The 25721-nt window shown below is 38.2% G+C and overlaps 1 protein-coding gene across 1 annotated transcript in view; it reads right to left on the bottom strand.

Moving 5' to 3' along the window:
* ADGRV1 (adhesion G protein-coupled receptor V1) overlaps positions 1-25721 on the bottom strand; it is a 297357-nt gene that overhangs the window by 11426 nt on the left and 260210 nt on the right. The window contains exon 90 of the mRNA XM_074812785.1: positions 690-881. Coding sequence (XP_074668886.1) covers positions 690-881 — 192 coding nt within the window. The remainder of the gene's footprint in view (positions 1-689; positions 882-25721) is intronic.

Here is a 25721-nt window from a genome sequence, read left to right on the forward strand (position 1 = left end):
TTTCCTTTTTTTTCTTTTTCTTTTCCTTTTTTCTTTTTCTTTTCCTTTTTCTTTTTCTTTTTCTTTTTCTTTTTCTTTTTTTTTTCTTTTTCTTTTTCTTTTTCTTTTTCTTTTTCTTTTTCTTTTTCTTTTTCTTTTTCTTTTTCTTTTTCTTTTTCTTTTTCTTTTTCTTTTTCTTTTTCTTTTTCTTTTTCTTTTTCTTTTTCTTTTTTTTTCCTTTCTTTTCCTTTCTTTTCTCTTTTTCTCTTCTTTTCCCTTTTTCTTTTCCATTCCACTCTCATGGATTCTAATTTTATTCTATTCTATTAAAACTTCCAGAAATTTTACACAACATGAGTTTGGAAAATTAAATCTAAGGCCCATAGTAAGCTGAAAGAATTAACTTGATATTTTGATTTCTCCTGATCTACTTTTGACAGCACTTTAACCAGCCTCTATAACAAACCCAAGACTCAAGTAGGAAAGGGGAAATTCTCTATATGGGGTGTTACCAGGAAATTGTAAGTCCCAAGAATACCACCATGGCTAAAGGTAACAATTTTTATGGTAAAAAAAAAAATTAATCTCCCCCTTTCCAAAGCCAACCTATAATAATTAGCATCTCATTCCTGTATACCACACTTCAGTACTGCAACTTAAATCTCCAGGGACATTTTCAATACACAAGGTAATGACTGAAGAACTGTTACCTCTTCCATAGCACTGATGAGGTTCTGAGTGGACTTGCTGATCTCTCCACCTGCCGCTGGCAGACCACTGCCATGTGTGAAAAAGGCCGATCCCGGAGTTGTATGCCCATTCATGTCTACAGTATAACTTGCTTTCACAGGACAGCAGAGTTGGTTGTGCAGGATAAAATACACAACAAAGACATAAAGACCCTGAAAGAGAGAGAGAAAAAAAACATCAGTGTGTGAAATGCAGGGAGCTTACATCAGAGTTTGAACGCAGTCATGGCAAGGACCTATGTTTTGTGGCAGATGCCTTCCCTTACACCAGCAGTCCATGCCTCAAAAGGCTGCAGACAGTTTCTATGAAAAATGAGAGATGACGTCACTGCTCATCAGAGATCTGGAAATTAAAACCAACTTCTTATCTTGAGACTTCCAGCTAAACACACACACACACACACAAAAAAAAAAAAAAACAACACAAAAGAGTCATTGAAAATTATTATTTGGTTGAACCCACACGGTTGCAAACCAAAGCCAAGATCCCAACAACAACAAAACAAACTTGAGTTTCACAGTTGTCATAATAGTGAAAATGTGGTTAAGGGCCGCCTTTACAAGAGGATTTGGCTGCTGGCCCCAAGCCACAATTCTTTATTTCCTTACTGACCTTCTGGCTCTTTGCATTCTTGCCCCAATTTCAATCTCATGCGAACTGCACTGCTGCCGTCATAGATACCAAGCTGTAACTATAAATTGGATTCTCTATGATATCCACTGATCCAGCACTGTCTTTCACTTGTGATTACTACAAAGGCTCTGCTGTATGGTTCTGCAGTTCTTCTTTAAAGGCTTGCTAATTTTGACCTTTAGACGTAGCCAAGGAAAGTATTATAACCATGTCTTTTGTTTGCAAAGAAATCCAGTGATTGAACTTCTGAATATGAAATCTGAGTTTCTCTTTCTCTAATCCTTAAGTTGCATTAATACTGAGGGAAAAGAATCCATTTCAACTGATAAATCAACCAGTTCAATAACTACTAAAGAAGGAGTTAACCAAAATACAGAAAGAAGACTTCTGAATTCTTCTCGTCTGCTGCAATACAATTACATTTGCATTGTTTTCTGTATTTCACATTGTCCTCTAGACCCCTGAAACCAATTGTGCTAAAACAAACAATTTATTGGAAAGGTACCCACTGGCATGAAAGTAATAGCTGGGATTATAAATAGTTTCATCTAATTATATTTGGGAATTCCTAATGGAAGGAATTTTTAAAATTCATGGAGACTGCAAATACTGAAGATATATGTTCATTTCCATTCCTATAAAACAGGCAGCAGCACTTCATGATCCACAGATTCATAATTTCTAATACCAAAACTATACGACAAAACAGTCTGGTCCAAAGTGACACAAAACAGAAGTTAATGGGATTTAATGGCATTTCAATCTCAGCTGGTCAAACACTGGAAGTACCTTCATATAGCTGCTATAAAGCCATAAAGCTCCGTGTGTGTATATTTTTAACATCAAGCCAGCAAACAGAAGTGTTAAAAGCCACTATTTTAAGATAACATTTTCCCACTTTTCTAGATGATTGTTGTAATGAAGACCCTAAGCAGTTAACTGAGAGGAAGTTTCTTTGTGATACATGTAAGCAAATACGTTCCAAAAAACTGATGTAAACACATGTTACACTTAAGAGACACTAAAAAGGAACCAAAATGTCCTTTCATTCTATAAACAAATCCAAGGACTCTGATGTAGGTCAAGCATAATGGGACCAGCAAATGGATTTCTTTTAATTTAAGTGGTTTAATGGATATGAAAAGGATAAAAAACCCAAGAACAGATAACATTTATGACACTGAATTCAGAGCAGCCTCTGGCATTTTGGTCTCCAAGGACCTAGCCACAGAAGCTGTACATGTTTCAAATGGTTTTGTACTTTTCAAGAAAACCCATTAGATGAAAACACTGCACAGCCCTGTGCATTGGTACACAAGGCCCATGCTATGTCACTCTCCTGTGCAGCCCCAAGTGTGGACACTCACTCTTCTAAAACAAATAAACATGGAATAAAGTACCACAATTACCTCCTTAACCCAGCCTGGTGTCCTGGTTTAACTCTCCGCGTGTTTTGGACAGTGCTATTTCTGAGGAACTATCATTCTACCAGAATCACAGAAAGGCATTTTGACACCCAGAGCATCCTTGCTACCACTCCTCCCTGCTGCCACCACTTCTGCCCCTCGCAGACCCTTGTCCTGGGCAGCAGGAACCAGCATCCCTGAGATGCATCTCCTCGTGTGGCACTCCTGCCGCAGCCCTCCTCTTCTCGAAGCTGAGAAGGAACTTCAGCAACTCAGAACTCCCACGTCTTGATGCAGATGGGTGATGAGACAGCTCCTCTGGGTCCTTCCATAATGAGCAAATGGACTCAGGGAGGTTATCTGACTGTCTAAGGACAGGAGGAGTAACAGGCTGAGTTAGCTAACAAAAATTATGAGTTTTACTTCTCCCACTCTTGTAAAATATTATGGCCATGCTTTACAAACAAGCTTATGCCTAACAAAACCCAACACTCTCACATACGATATACTTTTACACAGGAACTGTGTTGCTGGGTAGAAGATTTCTTGCTTAGCTAGAAAAAGGATTGAACCTTCTTTGACCCATATTCCTATCCAAATCTAGAGTCTCAGGAAGATACACCCTGTAGATGTGGGTTCCTACGTGCCATCACTGTGGTTTTGTTTGAAGTATCAAAAGGCGTTTGTGGTCTTATTCTTACTACCCTGTGTCTTTAGTAGAAACCACTGCAACTGAATTTTGGGAAATCAGAACAAGGCAAACGGTCCTGCCCACACAACACCAAGTTCCAATGATCATACACATGAAGATGCCATGGATCAAGTTGTACTGATCCATGCTTATCTTAGCACCAGCAGCTACCAGGCTGTTTACTCTGAAAGACCACGGGCAGGATGCAGACACTCGGGTTGTGTCAGTGCAACCACAGCTTTCACAGGCTCATTGGGTGTTTTCAGAAGCACTAGTTTGAGAATTGAATTGTCCTTCATCACACTTTTGACACTCATGATGTTCTTTTTCACTTCAACCTTTAATACTGTAAAAATAGTCTTAAAGTACTATGAATATAAGGCTGTTGGCACTGGCATATATGTTTCACTGCATCTATCAGATGAACAACTTTGGTCAAGTTGGCACCACTGTACTTTTTCAGGCACACACAGACCTTGCTCCTTGCTAGTTGCACCAAGTATAAAATGCAGAGAACAGTCAAGTTCTGTTGACAGGTGTCCCAGACCTGCAGGATGTTCAGAGAAGAAATCTACACCCTCCAAAGGGACTGAAAGAAGATAGGTCTGAGTATGGATATTAGTAACACAGGCAATGACATCTCTGTTAAAAATGTAGTAAATATTAATTTTGTATTCTTAAGAAGATTTCATTTAAAAAAACCCAAACAACCTAACACCAAAAACCCAAACCCCAAAACCTCAGCCTAGTACCAATATCCTCCACTGTTGCATGCAAATTCAGTCATCGTCCTCAGCCCAGAAGCATGAAAAGGGAGGCTGAAACTATTTGGTCTGAGAGAGAAATGACTGATTGCTAACCCCAGAGCTTGACCTGGGCTCTGTGGAAGCAGATCGAACAGCTAAGCTAAAGACCCAGGACTCTGGAGGATTTAATTGTAATACTATATAACTTCTGTGTACTGGGCCCACAGGGCTACTTACAAAACATTTAACCCCATGCCATTTATGGTTACATTATGATAGTAGTAGTATTAATACAATGTCACAGTAAAAGATAAAAGGAAAAAGTGTTACTAATGCATCTCCTGTGGAGGAAGGTGAGAACTACTTCAAGCAGACAACTAGGCTGTCCCGAAGGTGGGAGCACAGACAGGCAACTTACAGTTCTCCTCAGACGTGGTGGCTGCCTGAAAAATGTTGTTAAGATATTGTCAGTAAAGGCTGCTGGTTATTTTACTGATGTATGCTGATGGAAGACAATTGCTATTTCACCTCAGCAAGCTGGTCTTGTACATTTGCTCTTTTGCACTGCTACATTAGGGAAAAAAAATTCCAGAAAAGCCACAGTTACAACTGTCTGAAGGAAAGCTCACATGCAAAAGAGTCCACTGGGACCTTACCAGCCAGTGAGGTGGGAGCAGCCTTGATGCTGCTCTAGGTTATGTCAGATACTTCACCAATCTTCTTTCAGATTTGCTAGGGATACTTGACCAACCTGACTGCCTTCTGTGACTGGTCCGGTGGACAAGGAGAGAGTGATGGATCACATCTGCTTTGAGTTCTGCAAGGCTTTTAGCATGGTCTCCCACAGCACTCTGGTACCCAATTTAGGACATTGTCATCTAGATGGGCAGAGCGCTGGATGGGTAAGAACTTGAGCAACTTCAGTGGAGGGTCACCAAGATGCCCTGTGAGGGCAGGCTGAGGAAACTGGGCTTTTTGTCGTGAAGAAGGCTCAGAGGGGAATTAATAGTCATTAACTGCTATTAGCTTTCCAGTACACAAGAGGTGGTTACCAAGAAGACAACGAGGCATGGCAGAAGAATGAGAGATACTGGCCCTAGGTTGAAAGAGGGGAGGTTTCAACTGGATATAAGGCAAACATATTTAAGGTGAGGGTAATTAAGCACTGGAACAAGTTCCCCAAAGAGACTGTGGAACATCCTCTGTAGGAGAAGAAGGGAAGTTTTTCCTGGTACATTTTATAATTTGTGAGGGGGTTTTGCGCATGCATGGGTGTGAGGGAGATTATCATATACAACAGCTTGATTTATTTATTCCGTGGAGTGACAGCTGCAGGAAGCTAGAAAATTGAGGACAGACTTCCACAGCTGTCAATAAAAGGACAGAATATATTTTACTCTCCAGAAGATCACATGCAAACCTGGAGGAGTGATCCATAGAAAGCCTTCACTGCACATTTGACACTCATAGTCTCTCTGTCTCTTTATCCTCTAATTCTACGTGTTCCAACTCACTGTGCTGACACTACAGAATGTCTAAATATGGAAATTGAGATAACTCTGCTACTAGTAATGAGAAAGGATACAAGAGACTGTAGGCCATGAGCAAACCTCTTCATCATCTCCTTTTTACACACTGAGAAAACTGAGATGTCCTCTTTATCCCATAATATTAAACTGATCTTGTAAAATAAAGGATTTCTATTGTTCTAATAAACACAAACACACCAAGGCATTAGATTAAAAAAAAAAAAAAAAACAAACCCAAACCCAAACAATATACATCACACTTCTCACACAGGTAGTTTCATCCATGCCTGAGAGACCCTGCCTTGAAATTGCAAAAACTGTTTTTCAAGGAAAAAATATTCAGATAATGTAATCTATTTTAGAGGAATGGTATTTCTATTTATAAAACTAAAGTGCTTTTACAGGACTTTCAGTAAATAAAAGTCATTTGTACACTGCATTTGAGCACTTCCTCAACCTGTCTCAGGGTATGTACCAGCACTAAGAAAAATTCAGCGCACTCTACGGAGACACTCTTCAAGTTTCTATTTTAATTTGGAAAATTTTACTTGATAACTATCACCATGTGACTACATCACTAACCAAGTGACTATTATCACTAAAAGTTGTTTTTTCAGAAGATAATATTTTAAATTAAATCAAGGCTTGTGAAGAAAGATGGTATCTTATGTTAGACCACAAAAGGACCTCTGTGTCCAGAACGGTAATTCTGATCCTTAGATCACCATGGCTAAAACATCACCATTCTTTTTAAAGTTAAACATTTATTGGAGCCAGGTGGTAAAAAACCCAAGAAATCATGCAAACAGGTGTCTCTGCCAACAGAAGAGTTGTCTTTACTCAGATCAACTTTTGAGACTAACTGTCTGTAGTTACTGTAGAGGAATTTCCGCATGCTGGTTTATGCTTTGGTTAGTTTCGCTTTAGTTTTTTTTAATCTTATCAGGGTGAGATTTAATCTTATTCTCTGTCGATGCTAATTTACTCCTAGCAGCCAGTCCCAGAAAGTCCTTTACTTGCCAGTTTAACGGTCAGGCTGGCCTTCCTGGGTGGTTGTTGATGGCCACGGGTGCTGCTGCTTGTGGACCTTCATGCCTTAGGTGACTTCTTGTGAACTTCCCTGGGGATTTCACTAATTTACTGAAATTCTTATGTTGCGGACTTCACTTTTCTCATGTAGTTTTCCATCACTGGCCAGTCAAAGCCTGTTGTGGATTAACACTGATTTACATAACAAGTGCCTACTGCTTTTGGGAAAATTACTGGTCTGATTAATCCAGATAATTTGCATGTTTTGCCATGTTCAAGAAGCTAGTACCTACATAGCAAAAAATGACTCACAATGTTAAAGGAATCATAGTCAGGAAATTATAATCAGGGCCATTGTACAATGCCTGATATATATTTGATATTGTTGTCTTTCCTATCATTTTTGGAAGAAAATTAGTCATGGAACTGATTGTTCATATGCACAATAGCATTAATAATGCTAATCAAGTGACACGCATAAAACATATATAATTCTCTATTTCCCTCTGCAAGTTTCCTTGTTTTCAGAGATAATTATGATAAATTGCAGGCACAGCATTTTTTTGCATATTTAGATATCAAAAACCAGATTTTAATGTACATTTTATTTTTCCATATATCCTTCAACCATATTTTTCTTTGAGAACAGCTTGAAGATCTTTTATTGGTGTCATCATGACAGAAGTATCATCTTAGTCACATGATACTACATCCTAAGCCATCGCTTAACTTCTCCCACTCATAGCTCTCCAGAAATATTAACCTTCGAAATGTAAATCAGATCCTTCTGTTTAACTCTTTTTCCTTAGCGTTCAAAGTGACTTTTGTAAAAGCCATGTCCTTAGCAGTGCAACCCTGCCAACTGGTGATTACACTTAATAAGTTGACTTTGGACCTGCTGTGAATCATCAAGGGTTTGACTGTTTATTTGCTGTTAAGCACAAGTTTTGATGAAGCTATTATAATTCTTATCAATCGTAGCATTTCTTTTATCACAGTTTCTATTGGGAACATTTACGGCTTATCTGCACTTTGCTTCCTGAGTTATTTACTCTCAGTTTTGCTCATAGGAAAAGATTTGTGTCTGTTACAGCTGAAGTTCTAAAAATTCACATCAGAAGCAAAAGACAACAATAAATGTAATTGAGGACTGCAAAATTCATACCATCTTGGTAGGCAACATCATAAGACCACTTGTTGAACCTGCCAACTCCTACCACACCCACATCCATGTACAGAAATCACCATAAAAAATGGAATGATGAAAAGTCATTCACATATCCACCATTAAATTATGAATGTATTTACAGGTTTGCACTAAGATATAGTTATTTTGAGTGCTTCCTTTTTTTGAAAAGTTATAATTCCATAGATAAACAGGTTATTGCTATATTTGTAATAATGATAAAAATCCTTACCGTGCTTTCAGCTTCATGAATATGTTTTCCTAATATTAATGTAACACCTGAAACTTGGTCTAAACTGCCAAGTTTCTCTTTATGCAGAGCCAGCTATGCCAAGACCATGCTGAATCTTGCAGTTTCTACCCAAAGCCAAAGCCATAAATTCCTTTCTGGCAAACTGCATTCAGCTCAGATTTAGTCTAAACTTGGCTCCAACTTACCTGAAAGGTTCAAAAATTTTGGCAAATCTTTAAAAAGCAGATTTGCTTGGATACTCAGGATTCACTATAAATATTTTACATAGCTCTCAGCACACTTGCAGCTACTCCCACACAACAGCCATTTGTACCTCTGATTTGAGCCCTGCAAGTGCTGGGAGATTTTGGTTATTTTTTGTTGTAGTTTGATTTAGGAGGACAGATTGAAATTTTAAAAGAGAAGTGTTCAGCTTGAAGATGCACTGAAATACAGATGCTTAGGCAAGCTTGCCAGATGTGCAGATTGGGAAAGATTCTGTTACTTCCTTCCCATGTAGTCATCCCGGAAATATCAAGAAAGCTCTAATTTTGTATTTCAGATTAGCTGAGGAAGAAACAAACATTGAGTCAAAGACCAAAGGTACAAATAGTGGGATGGGTGTGATCTGTGGAGGGCAAACATGGGAGAGTCAGCATGCAGAAGAAGCTTGCAATTCACCTCTGCAGTTCTGGCTGCAGTCCCTCCTTACAGAACTCTGTGAGATTCAGTAAATTGCACCAACCACACATGGTTGCAGCAGGCTGAGAATCAGCCAAGAGCAGACAAAGTAGACTAGCACCCCACTGTTCCCCACCTCTGCCTCATTTCTTTTTTATCTGCCTTTTTTTTTTTTTTTTCTTTTGTGCACAGGCAACAGAAATGGGGGACAGCATCCCTTGAGGTCCTCTTTGCATCAAGTTCTTCTTGTGCTTTGCCCTACGTGCAGGACCACTTTGGTAGCAGAAAGCAGCCAGATCACATACCAAAGAAAAACAGACTATCAGTCTGCTGATGAACCTGACACTATAAAAGAGAAAACAGAAAGACCAAAAGCTATACGCTTACTCCTCACATATTTTTCAACTGCATTGACTGTAAAGGCCTAGAAATATCAGAGGTCATGAATTTGCACATAAGCTTTGCAATATTTTGCAAACATTTATTCTCATACTTGCTTTCCAAGGTAAACATTTATAACCCTACATTTCAGCTCACACCTTACAGTCTAAGTCTACTACTCTTTTCACTTCTTTCTCAAACAGACAAGAAATGCCCGACAAAAAAGCCTCTGCCCCCAGGTCAAGAGATTCCCCAATCAACGGTGTTAGACCAGTTAATTCTCTAGTTGTATCTGAAAACAAGCCGAAAGCTAGCATAGGAGAGCAATATTCAAGAGCAAAGCTGGCAACTGAAGAAACTACATTCAGGGACCATACTGGCATCACTGAATACAGGTCAATATTCCTGCAGCACATTGACGTATTCATTATTTTTTTGTCATAGCAGTAGTTTCTGCTTATGTATGTTAATGACAAATATACAGAGTTAAAAGGAACAGGGAATCGAAAGTCAGCATTGAGAGACAGAGTCAAAAGAGAGAAGCTAACTTTGTGTTTATTGCTGAACTTTTACTTGCTATTACAGGAAAATCTCAAAATGAAGAGTTAAGTAAAGGCTAGGAGTTATTGCTATAACATTTTTTTCCCTTTAATTGATTCTTTCAGTGTCATAATCTCTTAGGCCTATTGCTATCTCTTTATTTCTTGCTACTCTGTCATATCTGGCTGAGAAATTGGACAGACCATTTATTTAGCAGCATTTTGCTGCAGTGTCATAAAAGACTAAAACTCTGACTGTTGCAACCTCAGAAGCCATAAATGCAAGAAAATGTAAAAAACCTCTGGCTTGGAGGGAACCCAAGGGTTGTGGATTACTGATATAATTATTCTCCGTACCTGCTCCTTAGCTGTTTTAGGGCAAGACTGGTGGGAATAAGGTGTTTGTATACTCCAGCATTCTCTGACTATTGGGGAAAAACTTTTGGGGATGCTGCAGGCAGTTAGAGAGCTGCAGCCACACAGTGCTGTAAGGAACCAAATAAAGTCTCACCATCTTCAACCTTCCTTTAGTTAAAACTGGCACCAGCAAGTACCTTATAGAGACTTTTTATGTGTTTTACATCCAGAATAACAGATGTGTAAGTTACTACAAGTAGTTATTTTTGCCAGAGAGCTCTGATTGTCTCAGAAGTAGAGGTCTTGTTTAGCAGGCTTTGCTATTAAATGATATTCATAGGAACCTGTCAGCAGTTTACACTCCCCACTCCCCTTGACTTTAATGAAAATTACTGTAGATATTTATTGCCTTTCCGCAGCTTCAGAGACAGCAGAAGGCAAGTCTTATTTATAAGGCAGGAAGCTAACACTGTTTTCGTTAGGGATGCTCCTCAAAAAAAGGGAAACGTGGGCAAAAATGAGGACAAGGACTAGATGTCCTTCCATATCTGACAAGTAGGTGAACAAGAGTAGGTGGAGGTATAATATATTTGGCTCTGTCATTGAAATCGTTCACTTCCTGGCTGGAGATAATGAGCTGATTTTCCTCCCCCCATCCTTGCCCCCAGTCTGTGCAAAGAGAGAAAGCCCTGGATGAATAAAAAGCACCTCAATAGTTAATGAGTTCTGTTTTCATAGGGAGTGTTACTCAAAGTAAAATTAAAACCAAACTCATATTAAGTATGGATATGATGTCAGCCTTGTATTAAAAACTTTTGTTTTGAGTGTTTTTTTAGCAATGGTAGCTCTAAAGCTTTCTAGAATTTGCATTTGTGGGTTACAACTTTTTGTTTTTTAATAGAAAAATCATTGGCACAAAAATTTATCTCAGGGCTTTCTAAATAGATTGAGACAGAAATACCACTACTAAGCTGTGAACAAAAATAAATGGGAAATTTACAGAGAATAGAACGGGAATGAAATTAACATTGAGGCGATCACATTGGATAAATCTAAACAGGGACAACTCTGGGACAAGAACAACTCTTGAGAGAGTAATGGTCTTGCAGTATTTAGTTATTTCCCTATGATTCTGCTTATAAAAACCTAAATTGTATGTCAATGCACACCAGTGTAATACCAAAGGATACGTATATACATATGTAATTCAAAACTAAGCAATTGGAACGTTTTATTTCCATGCCTTCATATATTTATTGAACTTTGCAGGAATGCAGCTCTACCCATTGTCAGCAACAGATAGTGTCAGTCATGAAACACTTATCAAACTGTTGGTTCTTCTCGTAGTTGCAAAACAAGAAGTTACTTTCCCTCTTGGAAATTCTCTCTAAGTGGATTAATGCCAGAAGTGACCTAAGATATGTTTGCAGCACTAAACAGAAGAATTTGGATATGACCTGCTCTGTGACCCATTCCTGCTATCTGTGGAACATTTCTTAAGAGGAAAAAATGATAGGAGCTGTTGAAGGATGGACTCTCACATATTTTTAAAAGCAATAAGCTTCTCAGCTGTTGTTTTGGGTTTTATTTTAGCTTAGTTTTTTGCTATTACTTAGCATGGAATATATGTCCTTTTGAGGTCTCCCTCTTTGTGTGAGGGCTGCAGATCGCTGCCTATTCTTTTCCAGCACCCTTGTATGGCAATAACTGCTGGCTCTGCAGTATCATGTTTTCTCATTGCAAAACCACCCAAAGTGTTTGACAGAGCTGCCTTGGCTGCACCGCGAACTCCAGTGCAAAGCAAACACAGACAGCTGCCAACTCCAGAGCTGCACGGTGGGTCAAGAAGAGAGTACATGGCTGCAAGAAGACCTTCGCTATCTTTTTTTGGAGTCTAGTGCTTTTTGGCTTTTCTTCCTTCGCACTTTCCCGTCCCCTGCCGCAGCAGAGCAGCTACCAGTTCTGCCACTACCTCTCCTCCAGTCAGCGGTGGAAGAAAGACCTCTGGCCTTGCTCCTCCCTGCCCGCACAGTCACAGGCAGCACAGGCTCTGCCTGCAGAGCAGGGCCAGCACATGGAGACGAGCTCCACCAACCTGGAGGTACTTACAGGTCAGACCAGATCGGGAACACTGACCTAATTAGGCTTCCACCTCCAGACTGCACATGTTCAGGTGTTTGTAACAGCATTTTGGCTCTTTGCAGAAGTTAGCAGAAAAGATGGGCTGATAAGCGAGTTGTGAAAAGCCTGATGAGAGGTAAAAGCAATCTCCTGAGGGAACTAGTAGGAAATTCTGAAGTGAGGCAGGAGAACTTTGCCAGGCAGGTGGATTTCGAAGCACTTTTACGTTAAGCAGGTCAAACATAAAGCCTATAAAACCTAGCTACATAGGCAAGGACTGGAAGCCTCATAGTCTGGCGTGGCAGTGTTGTTTTACATAATTAATAATTATAATAATTCATATAATTTAATGAATGTAGAAGTCCATAGGGTGATGCTGACTGTCTCATTCCAGCGAGGACAGTGGAAATGGTGACAACCTGAGTGTGCTTCTGCTTGCTCTGCTCCTACATTGGGCACCGTGTCTCCTCCACCACCACCACCACCAGGACCATGGTTCTTGCCGCAGGCTCACTCAGGAAACTTCAGGTTAATGTAATATAATGACACTCCTAAAACTGGCCAAGCCAGTTTTGCCAAGTGCTCTCCGTGGAAAACTGTAGCCTCTCCTCTCCACATACCTACCTTCTGCCTCACTGTCACTCCATGCTTTTGCTTAGGAGTCTTTCAAAGCTACAAACAGCCTGTGAGGGTTTTGCTAAGGTGATTTCTGTGTTGTCTAAATGTTATAATTATTTTCTGGGTAACAGAAATATAAATTAATTTGTGTTTACTCATAACTATCACTATATAACTATATAACTATATACCTATAAATGTAATTTGATAAACCAGGCACAGGCACTATTGTTGCCTGAAGACAGCCAGCAAGTAAAACAAGTTTTAAGATACAGATGAACTTCCTTCTTAGGCGTTAGATAACTCTGCTCCACACAGACCCACCTCTGAATTCAGATACAGAGCGACTCAAAGCATGTGCATTCCGTTACTTGTAACTGCACTCACAGGCTTAGGTTAAGCTTCATGTGTAATGGATTACTAGATGCAAAACTAGATGCAAAATTACATTACTAGATGGAAAATTTGTGGCAAAGATGGTAATATGTTTTTTTTTCCCTCCATTAAAATGTATAAACATACAATGAAGATCATACTTACCAATATGAATTAAAGCAACAAAGTACATTTACTTTGTGTCATACTTTAGCTATATGTTGCCTTTAGTGCAGAAATGGAATGAATGGAGGTTAAACTGAATTTCTTAATTTGAAAGGAATCTAGCAGGAAAATGAAAAACAAATACTAGTAGTAGCAGTCTCTCCAAAATTTGCTGAAAGCAACAAAAAACAAAGATTATGATTTCATCTCACATATGAGTATCACACATACACCACTTCATCTTTGTCATTCAAAGAAAACACTATAATAAAATCCAGTATAAGCATAAAAGGAAGACAATTTGCTAGTCAGAAAACCATAAAACGGTCAGCAATACATTAGCCCGTACAAGAATGTCATCCATGCAAGGCATTTTTATGCTTGGCAAATGGAATCTATGAAGGTGTAATAATTAATTACTATTAGTTCTGAGATAATTGATGGAATATGTTCCAAGAATCTGTTTATGCATAGTTTCTAAAAGGTCAATAATTCATTAATATATGGTATAGACATGACTATTCTATTTTGCAGATGTTAGTAAGCTAGTATTTGTGGCACGGCTGTTGTGATAATTATAGTCCAACCTGCTGGATGTTAACAGACTTTGTGCGACAAAGCACTTACCAAAGCACCTGTTATTTAGTAAACCTTAATCATACATAGGAAAATTAAGTTTTAATGCAAACTAAAATTTAACAGAAAGCAAAACGTGACCAATCCAAGGGCCACTAAGGAAGAGTGTGGCTACAGTCATCACCTGAGCAGTGATACGGAGGAGCCAGGTCAACAGCAGTGTAGCAGAGAAAGCAGCGCTAAGCCCAAGCTTAGGAGCTTTTCCCATCGTCACTGCACTCCCTGGCTCTTCATCTCTGTTGACACTGTTATATCACTCTTGGCTCCAAAGCAGATGTGCTTTATGTCCGTTTAGGATTATCTGTGTCATGTCACATAGCAGATGCATTTCAAATGGCAGCCCAAAAATCCAGCACTCGCGCTTTCAGGATGCACTGACATTTTTTTGTAAAGAAAATAAATACCCTTAGAGCTTTCTCAGCATTTGTGGAATGTGCTAAAGGGAAGGTTTCACTTGCAATGAAGACTGTTTTTCTATATTCCTGTTAGGTCATTGAAATTGAGATTTTTTTCCAGTTTGCTAATGAAAGGATCCCACAGCACATGACAGGAGTCTAATTTCACCATTTAGGAGGAGAGGATGCAGTAACCTTACACGCTGCTTTTTTCTGGGATTATTTTTGCCCTGTTGCCTTCCTGGGGTCAGCAAGGGATAGCAGTGAAGACAGCAGTAGAGGCATAGGCCTGTGAAATTAACTTCTGATCCTCTGTCTCAGCAGTGCTGGTGATGAGATTACTTGGTGGGATAGCATGAAGTACCCCACAAAACACATCTAAACCCCAAACCGCAAGACTTTTCCATCCTCTGCATAAAGTCTTTCAGTATTGACACAATGACTGATTCTTTGTTTGTACTAAAAAATGAATGAAACTTTTAACACCTACTTAAACACTTTTTTGAAAAGCTGCAGTATACAGCATAACTTAGGTTTTATGTGAACAAAGCTAATAAAAATAATCTTTTAATGCAGTGGATGGCTCAATTTATACAAGTCACACACAGAAATCACATTCTTGGCAGAAAGCTAGAACTATGATCCTGGGATTTATTTATGTTGTATTTTTGCATTGTTTGTATTGGTACTGTGCAAGGAGGAATTTCCAGGCAAGTTAGATGTCACTTAGTGTTAAGTACTGCATTATTTTCTTCCAGTCCGTGCTTGGCATTTTAGCTATTACAAATCATTTTTACAAACTAAGCCAAACCACGTTAGCAAAGTGACTAAACAGTTTGTGCTAATGCTCTTTGCCAGTGGAAAGGAGGGTGGCAATCTGAAGCAATCCAAAAAGAGATGCTTCCAGGAAGAGGAGGGTCTTTATTTAGATTATGCTGAAAATCATTCATCCCACAGCTCCTCATACTCTCTACTGTTACAGGGATTTAATGAACTAGTAGCACTAAATTTGGCTTCCATTTAGAAAATACAATCCATTCGAAAAATAAAGTACTTGTGGCAATACCAACTAAGAGTTTAGTAGTAATGGGGTTTAATAAACTAAGTACAAACCTGAAATGCGGAAACCATTAAATTTGCTTCCTATATTAGCAAGTATGCTGGCCCTACAAAAGTAATTGGTATTCCCACAGCTTTTATTCCAGCCATCTATAAAACAGAGCTGATATATCCATCTCAGAATGTTATTCTGAAAATTGACAGGCTAGTAATTCATGCTACTGCTGACTAGTTACAGGCCAGGTGAACTATTAAAAAAATAGTAATTAAAAAATAATTTATTCTCAGTTTTTCATGTATTATATCAATGTATCCCATTGTGATAATTTTCACAAGCAGAAAATGACTAATTGTGAGTGCTCTGAAATTTCTTTACAATATATGAACTTAAAATTTGTATTAAATTAGTGAAAATACCACATTTCTCAAGTTTGTTGTAGTCTATATTTTCAGATTTCTATAAGTTTGTCCAAATACACCAGTACAGATCTGTGTTTTTATACAAATATATTTTCTGAGAGGCAAAACTATCAAAATTTTTGTTATTTTAACTTTCTCTAAAATTTTTTAGGGCCTATCCTAAAGATACACTCCCAGTTGGTTTTCATGTGTCCTAAAATAAAGTGGGACAGTTATATTGTTTTTCAAGGGATTGGGATAATAACTTCAGATAAAATTCAGCACATGTGGCTGGATCTTGTATAAATTACTTTCTAGACTATCTCTACACTGATTCTTAAGAAAAACTTCAAGTGGTCCAAGAATCTCATAATGTCTCCATGGTCTCACTACGTCCCATAGTACTGCAGCCTACATGAAGGATGTCTACACTGTACATATTTGCAAAGCAAAGCCCCTGTGGAAATGTGGATACAAAGGATTTGTTTCTTCTTCTGAGATTACCTGTTTCTTAGGGAAAAATAAAAAGGGTTCTGAGATAGTCAAAGAAATATTGGGATGGGTTCTAACACTTCTGTGCTCAATGTGTGCGCTGTCTAGATACTATTTTTTTAAAACCTATGCAGAAGAGGACAAAGAAGCAGGTGTGTAAGGACGAGATTGTCTTTGGGACTAAATCTTAGTTTAGGACAGGACTGAATTCTTGCTATGGGAGGAAGGAGAAGCTTTGCTGCTTGTTGCAAAACGCTCCACAGCAATGGTCCTTAGTGTGGTTTTAGAGCACAGAAACAGTTTTTATTCCTCTGACTCAGCTCAAAGCTACCTAGCATACCTCAGGTTTATTTCAACTTATTCCCACTGTCTTATCCTCCCACCATGCAGCACGTTGAGTAGTGCAGTGCATTGCCAGTTATGATTTTTATGGACAAACAGTTAAATATCCGACCCATTCACCTTCTTGATGACCTCCTCTTAGGTCTCTGGCTACACAAGCTTGTTGCCTGCCTGCCATGCTGGCCTGTTGTCTAACTGGCAACTTGTAGTGCACGTCCATGTCTTGTCTCGGAGTTTACAGACACATCGCACAGGACATGTCTATTCTCTGTACAGTGTTCAACACAATGAAAGTCTGGCCCATTCATGAACTCCAGAGCACTCCAGTTAATACATAAACACAGTTTCTCAGTCTAAATAATTGCTTGGCATTAGCATTTACTGAGAAGCAACCATGTACGTACCCCGCTAAAGCAGGTGGTCCTAACCTGAGCTTATTTCTTGAGACTTTAGCAGATGTTCATCAGCAAAAAAATACTGTAATAAGGAAAGGACGAAGTACACTTTATCATTAAAGGGCAGCCTGAAAGCAACCATTTCCTAAGGTGACTATTAATTATTTTAACTTTTTTATGCATTGGTTTTTGTTGGCTTTTTTAGAGGACGAAGACATTTCTATTCAATAAAACATTAAGTATAAAGAGTCTAAGTACTAAAATGTTATACTAACTGAAAGTAATGAGAAAGCAGGAACCTCAGACATGTCTGGTGAACCTTCCTTTGGAATCACATTTCTCTCTTTACTGACCACATAAAAAGCCTTTGAAGACCATTGTACTAATTTAGGTGCCTAGGGGTGGGGACTGTGACAAACCCTTTTTTGTTCACTGATGAAAACGAAATGACAGAATTGAAAATAGACCTATAAGCACATATTCCTTTTACAAAGTAAAAATTTCTGTCACACAGGTTGGCCTAATAATAGGTGGTTACACAAAGCTAGTGTGAAAATAGCAAAGCTTTGCAGGAAAGCAGCAGTATTCATGATGAGAATCACTGTTTTCCTGCCATATTTCAGAAGTCAGGAATGAGAAAAAGGTCCTGCAAGAGCTGTTGGCTCCACTCCACTCAGAAGGGAATCGCTCTGACTCTTAAAAAGCCAATTTTCGCTTTCCTGGAACTCAAAAGATTAATTCTAGAGAGTGCTGGGGCATAAGAAATACTGAACTTTTAAAATCCTCTACTGGGTATGCAGGGTATCTGAGCATATTTTAGGAAGTGTTACTTTTTCAGCCTGCTTTCCTGTAACACATTTTTTAAAGCACAATCACAACACTAGGAAGTCTCCAGTAGATTATGTGTTTTATTTACGCACACTTACACACGCACACAAAATAAGGTGATAATCCTCTCAAAAGTCTTCTACTTTAAAAGTGAGTCTTCTACTCACTCTCCTTTAAGAAGACATACAAAGAACAAAGAAAAAATATCAGTGTGGTTCCCAGTGTTGCAGCTGAGGATCTAATATATCTTTGTCACTAAAACTTTTCATGACTCTGTTGTAAGAGCAAAACAACACATCTGAAGATTTAAACAAATAATCAGCTGACAGTACAAGTTGATTTGGTGCTTTTTTTAATCCAATTGACCTTTGTCAATGCAAAGGCAAAAGAGCAACACTTGACATTTTGCTCAAAATAAAGAAAACATAATTTAGCAATTTTCATCCAACTGTGGTTAGCTCCAGCTTCACAGTTGCTCAACTCTTTCCAGACACAGATGATTTGAAGTCCTCACATGCATTAGAAGGTTTCCTGAGAGAGTTGCTACTAAGTGGCTATATTCAGATCTCACATTTAACTGTTGACAGGTTCCCCTTTGGAGAAAAAAATCCATCACAAAAATTCAGTACGAAAAGAAAACATTGGCAACATAACACTTAAATACTTTCAAACAAACTGACTTCGGAATGAATTTACGACAGTACAGTTAACATGTTCCCTAAATTCACAGTCCTTTTGTTAATAGAAGGAAATACTGAAAATCTCAAAGAATTTAGTGGTATGAGATCACAGCCACACTCAGCGTTTCTGGGCAGGTTAGACGTTTAACTGTTTGCCCCTACAAATCACAGCTGGCAGAGTACTGTGCTAGTAGATGTAGTCAAAGTGAATTTAACTTTGAAAGTGATGCTCAATGCCTTCTTTATGGCCTCACCTCACCTTGCCTCCCCAGCAGAACTGAGGTGTTGAAACTCAAAAAGTTGTTCTGAGTTAGGTCCAACTCTGAAAAAGGATGGAAGTCTCTAAAAAATGCCCGCTGAGAGACAGAATACATTATTTTATGTGCAACATGACACTAATGTGATTATACAGCTGCTGGATGAAGGCCAGTATGCACACAGACAATAGATGATTGCTGACATGTGAAACACTCTCAGGCTTCTGAAATAAGATTTTCAAAGCCCTGATCACCAATAATATTTTTTTTCTACTCCTACTATATACAGAATTCATCTCTTGGACCAATGGGCTCAGAAATGTCCACAGGATCCCAAACAATGCGTCACCGGTACCTTTTACAGTGGCATTCATATTGCTGTTGGGTACAAAATTAGCATCACATTTGCTTCTTTCAGGCCTGTATCATACTGGTGATTTGCATTTGTCCTGAGATAAAGCAGCACACCCATCTCGGTTTGTACTTCTCAGTTATATATAACTTAACCATTTATAGCAGAAATTCTTTCATTACTAGTATCTTAGTGTTGTCAGATCTCATATAATTCCTATTAAGTCACTCCATAGATTAAAAATCATCCATTTCATTATGCAGAATACATCAGTTTGTCTGAATCACTAATTTTTGTAATTAGTACACTAAATTTGTGTAATCAGAAAAACATATTAGCATTTTTTCTGCCATGATTGCAACGAAAATGCAGGTGAAGATTAGTATCAAGATCCAATATTGCTATTTTTTTATTTTTTCCCCATTCATTTTTACCATATTTTTCCCTTTATTCTTACTCCCCCAATTTTGCTGTGGCACTGTACTTCCTTAATAGTTGAACAGATTTGCTGCATTTCCTTTGTCTGGATTAGCAGATAATGGTTTGGACTAGTATGCCTAACTTCACTACATCCAAGCTAGATTTTATCTTACTTTTAAGGATGTGATCTTTAATTATAAAACTGATGTCTAACTAACAGACTTCTAGTTGACAAAATCAAAATACATATAGTATATAAGATATAACTGAACCCATGTTGTGGCACAAAAAGGTTTTGTTGATGTCTAGATGTCTCCCAGCTTTATTTTAAGTATTCTTTGCTTAGTCTATTCCAAAACGCTTTTAAGTAAAAAGCAAACTATATTTTCATATCATGTCGCTGTTTCAAAAAGTTATTGTTTCTTTTGGCAAACCACCTCCCCTTTAGTCCTAATATGACATGCTAGAGCCCACAACGACACTTCTTTAGAAGAAAGCAGTTCTAAAACAGAATCCATTGAACAGTTTCTCTCAGGCTAACTCTGTCCTAATTTGCACGACTTCTAATTCATTATTTCCTAGGCTAGCAAAATCATTATCAACTGTACTTAGAGAACTGCTCTGTCCTCACTGGAAAATGAGCATTTGCAGTTTTTGGGCACGTAGATTAATAATTTTTTTCTTTTTTTAAAGTGCTATAAGAAAAAGCTGTGAATAATTGGTCTCACTGATGGTTTCAAGATGATTTTATCTCTGTCTTGCCCACAATCCAGGAGAATTTCACTACTGAGGAAACTTATTAAGTGGCCTATTTTTTTAAAGTTTGGAACTCCTACTTAACTCACACTGGTTGCTGTATGCAATAATCTTTTTACCTACATGTGAGAAGTTCCTTCATGCATTATTCTATAAAGACCATATGCTTAAATGATTGAATTTTTTTTTTGCCAGTCTTGTACACATTTTTCATACCCCTTCCTGTTCTCTTCTCTTACCAACTCATCAAGTCATCTATAAATTAAGGCTGGGTCTACAAATTAATTTAATGTCTTTTAACTCATATTCCTTCGACACTCATCAGCTGGATGACATGCCAAAAATCTAAACAATTTCCAACAGTGACACCTGTTTAAATTGTACTATGTGTCAAGGATAAAATAAAATACAAAGGACTTTACATTGCCTATAGTAGTTCAGAAAAAAAGTTAATGAAGTCAGTCTTTACTGAATTCCTGTTATTTCAGAATGAAAACTTAGCTTATCGTGGTTTCTGCTAAAATTGCATATCATTAATACGTTGAGTCATAATAAAACTATGAGAGATAAAAGCAGTAATGCCATTCACTCTTTCTGCGGTAGTTGCTTGGAGGCCACTGAAACTGTATATAAAATATGAGAATGATTTTTTTTTTTCTAACACCAGTTTTACAAGCCCCCAAACAAGGCATCATCTGTATTTATTATGAAGAAAAGGAGAAAACATCATTCTCATACTGGTGAAACATAAGGCTTGTACAACATAGAGGGCTCTTGTGCAGGAAATGTGTGGGTGGAGGAAAAGGGAACGGTTCTTCTCCTAGAGGCTATTAAAACTTCACATGCATTTATTTCACAGAAACGTTCAGATCAGCCTTCATAACGTAATGATGTTCAGCATGAAGATATGTATGCCTAGACACCTCTCTGGCAGTGCCGAAACACGAGAAACTGAATTCACTGCTCCGAAGTCACTCCTAAAGTTGGCTAATATTTTACCTAAACTTCCCTGTCAATATAATTTCCAGGTCTTTGGGTTTTAGCACTAGGTCTGTAGTGTTTGATGCTTTCCTAAAAACTCATGACCTCAGCACCATGTGGCTGGTGTTGTTTGTCTATCTATCACAATAAACGGGTTGAGAATAGAGCTTCCCACATATCATATCGTAGAACCACAGGGGAACTGGCTGGATGGGACCTCTGAAGGTCATTCAGTCCACTCAGAGAGTCAGTCCACCTATCAGGTCGGTATGGCTTTGTCAAGCTGAACTTTAAAACCCTACGACAGTGGAGATCCCAAACCTCTCTGGGCCACAGTTCCAGTTCTGTACTTCCTCTTAGTGAATTATTTTTCCTAATGTGCAGTCTGAACCTCCCATGCCACAGTTTTGTGGCCATGTGCTCTTGTTGTTATTGCCTGGCACTATCAAGAGAGTAGAGGGGAAGAGAATGATATCATCAACTTTTTAACTACCCTTCAAATATTTGCATGCTGCTACTACATTTTCCACTGGTGTCCTCCTCACCTGACCAAACAAACCTAGCTCCTTCAGCCACTCTTGACAGCATATGTGCTCCAGGCCTCCAACCACTGTGGTAGCCCTCCCTTGGACTCTCACCAGTTTCTCCATACACCCTGTGAACCGGAGACTCCAAAACTGGATGGAGCAGTCCAAGAGCTTCACTAGCTCTGAGTAGACAGGCATGGTAACTCAATCCATTGGCCAAATTCCTCCCGGTGCAGGCTGGTGTCTGCTTTGCCTAATTTCCAAGAGGAGTTCCACTCTCCCTGGTTACCATCAGCCACAAATTTCTGAAGTTACATTCTGCCTTCCTAAAATCTGAGAGTAATGTTATCCTTTTCCTTGCCATCACACTTATCCCCAGTCACCATAATTTTTCAAAAACAGGCTCACAACTACATGGTCAGGTCTTTCAGCACTTTGGGATGAATCCCTTTCAGCTCCATGGATCTGGGTATTACAGTTTCTCTAAGCGGTCCTCAGCCTGTTACTCCCCTGCTGTTTGCAGCTTCTCTCTTCCTCAAACCCTGCCAGTGCATGCAACAGGCTTTGCCTATAAAAACCACAGGGGGATTAAAAAAAAAAAAGCAATAAGTACTTCAGCCAATTATAAAGAAACTCATTATTTTCAAGACTTAGAAGCCACACTCACCTTCTGAATTCTATGACCGTCAGTTAATGGTCTTAAAATAATAGTATGGAATTTAGAAATCTGGATTTAAAGGCAAAATACAGATCAATTCTACATCATGATTATACTAAGATACTTCTTTTAGCTGAATTACTGAAAAAAAAAAGTTTTTATGGTTACACAAAGATATTAGCAGCAATATAAAATAAGACACAGGTGATTTGTTACAAATACCAAATCAAGTTGGCTGCTGTTTCATTCTCCACAGTAAGAAAAGTCAACACTTAGTGACAGAGGTGGAAGAAGAAAAGAACACACCTGATCCCAAGTCCTTTTCAGTGGATATACTTCTACTTACTGCAGCAGTACATGCTATAGTTACATGTCTTACTTCTTCTTGTGTACTACATAATTCTTGCTATTACCAACACCTTCCAAGGGGAATGGTTAAAACTCCATCATCTCCTCCTCAAAAATTTATTAGAGTGTTTAGAGATTTTTCCTGCAATATATTTTTGATATAAAGTTCTTCAAGAACAGCTGAAGGAGTTTCATAGATGTTGGAAGACCTAAAATGTTATTTAATGACTATATTTGTTTTTAAAAAAATACGCTATAATCACGTTTTCCTATTTTAAGTGGGCAGCTGATTGAAATACTCTCTAAATGTTTTTGACTGACAATTGGTTGAAAATCCAGTAAAGCAAAGCCCACTTGAGTACATTCTTTCACTCTGCAATTTCAGCAATTTTATTATGCACTATTCTGTAGACTTTCATCATCACAAACACAGCTCTAGACACAAGCTACTCTCTTCTGACATCAATTTCTCCTATATATTTAGGAGATATTTAGTTCCAACCCAATAAAGCTTCCTGACACTGCACAGTTTTTTCTTTGTTTTGTCTTCAGCTATAGACTGATTTTGGGTCCATTACATAAGGAAATGAATAGGTAAAGGGAATATTTTACTGTAATTTCATAAGTCATTACAGTAATCATGTATTCGAGTATGTTTAGGGTGGTAACTAGGAACACAGAGAATTCTTCTTTAAGAAAGAAGTAATATATCTAGAGAAAGAGATATAAAATTGAATACTGCATTGTCTTGATTCATTGAATAATCAAGTCACTCGGATGGCTTTGTAGGTTTGCTGGTATAATGCATACCAATGCTATTGCCCAATCAGGATTACATCCCAGAAGTTTAGTTGATGATGTCAAAAAGTGTGAAGCCTCAGAAAGTTACAAACTTTCTTGATTTGCTTTATATTAGTTCTTTTAACTTTTTTTTTTTTTTTTTTTTAAATTAAGTGCACCTACTGAACAAACTTTCAGGGTTTTTTACTTTAACAAAAATAACATATTTTTCTACTCCTTTGTTGTTCACTTATTAAACAAGTGAACTGTACTAAGTACACTATTTTCTTTCCTTCCAGGTATAGTATGTCTGGAAGATAATCCAAACCCCCAGTAACAGCATAAGAATCTACTTTATTGCACAGATATCAAAATGTCTGCTTTGGATGTGCATTTCCTTTTGTTTCTGGGGTAGCGTACAAATTCTTTGAGCTGTGTTTGATTGTGTTTGGTTTATGCACTCAGCTGACAGAAGAGGGTTTGGTATTGCTTGTACTATTTCTACTTGAACAAGCTTATGCGCTTTTCTTAATACTCTGCTTGCATTTCACCTTGTCCTGACAATACTATGATGACTTCATTGTCTTTTGTTGGGCTTATATGCAGTGTAGAATCACTTTTTTCAAAATCTTTAGGCAGCCTTTTGCAGCCCACCACGTTTACTCTCATCTCTTGTCTGTCTAGTACTTGACTTTGTTTCTGTGGGGCTTGGATCATCAGAACTGCTGTACAGGATCTTCGAGTCCATCTCCGACTCACCAGGAGGAGACGCTTTAGGAAGATGCCATAAGAAACAGGAAGTGAACCTATTTATAGCGGTGGCCTTCTCAGTGTCCCCGACTATGTCCCTAGTTAAATAGTATGTTCTAGGAAAAAACATATCTTTCATTTGCAACTGGTGCTGGCAAAAGCTTTTAAACCATATACTTTTGTTTATTGTCTTTACTGCACTAATATAATGTACTTACAAAACTGTGTATCTTTGTTGTGTTCCTGCTTCCTCAATATGCTATATTTTTTAACTTTTTTCTTTGCTTCTAAAACTGTGGCATACTGATTTCTCTTGCTACATTTATTTTCTGATGTTCCATAAACAGGGTATTCCTCATTATAATGTTGTGTTTTGGTTTTTTTTTTCCCACCATATCTACTAGTTTTCTTTGACATTTTATCTCTTTTGCTACTTGAGCTAGCCCTTGCTCCCGGTCTGGTTTGCCTCTGCTATTTTAATTAATGAAGTCTGCTGAATCATGTCTACTCCAGCCAATGCCAGGTTTGGGTGTGCCCCTGTTCACTCGTTTTCTGTACATCCATATTTCTTGTTAAAGGTACCATGGGCTTTTCAAACATTTGTCCCTGAACTCCTGAATATTCTCTTACTGTAATTCACTACAAATAAATTGACTTTTAAAAATTGTCATATTAGGCAAGTCAGACATTGTGCCCAGTTTGTAAAATCACCAGCCAACTCTTACTTCCAGATTATTCCTGTGTTTCTTGGGAAGATGTATGTTACACGTAACACTGTTGGTCATTATGTGGGCATGAGTCATCCTGGTGTGCTCAAGCACAGAACAGGCAAAGACATTTTACCCATATCTACATCAGCCAAAGCAACCACACAAGATCTTTTTGAATACTGTTGTTAATAATGGGATAACTCCCAGTTTTTATTTACTTTTCTTCTGATTTAAAATTGCTGAAAAATGGAGTTTTGGTACTGTTGATGGGTTACATTTCAGTATTTCATATGAGCAAGGTTTTGATTGCTTCAAAATTTCTTATTAAAAAATTTAATTAATCTCTTGCTGGGGCTAGGGCGCGGTGGGACTTAGCACAAGTTACAGGAAACCACGACAGGAGTAGCTATGGGTAATCTAATACCTTGTAGTTTGCAGTGTAGATACACCCTAAATTATAAGATAGAGGGTTGGGGTGTGCAGCGCAGTTTGCTGGAAATATAGCCAAGGAATAATCAAGATTACACTAAGAAAGTTG

Source organism: Strix aluco, chromosome Z, assembly GCF_031877795.1.
Source record: "Strix aluco isolate bStrAlu1 chromosome Z, bStrAlu1.hap1, whole genome shotgun sequence".
Classification (NCBI taxonomy): Eukaryota; Metazoa; Chordata; class Aves; order Strigiformes; family Strigidae; genus Strix; species Strix aluco.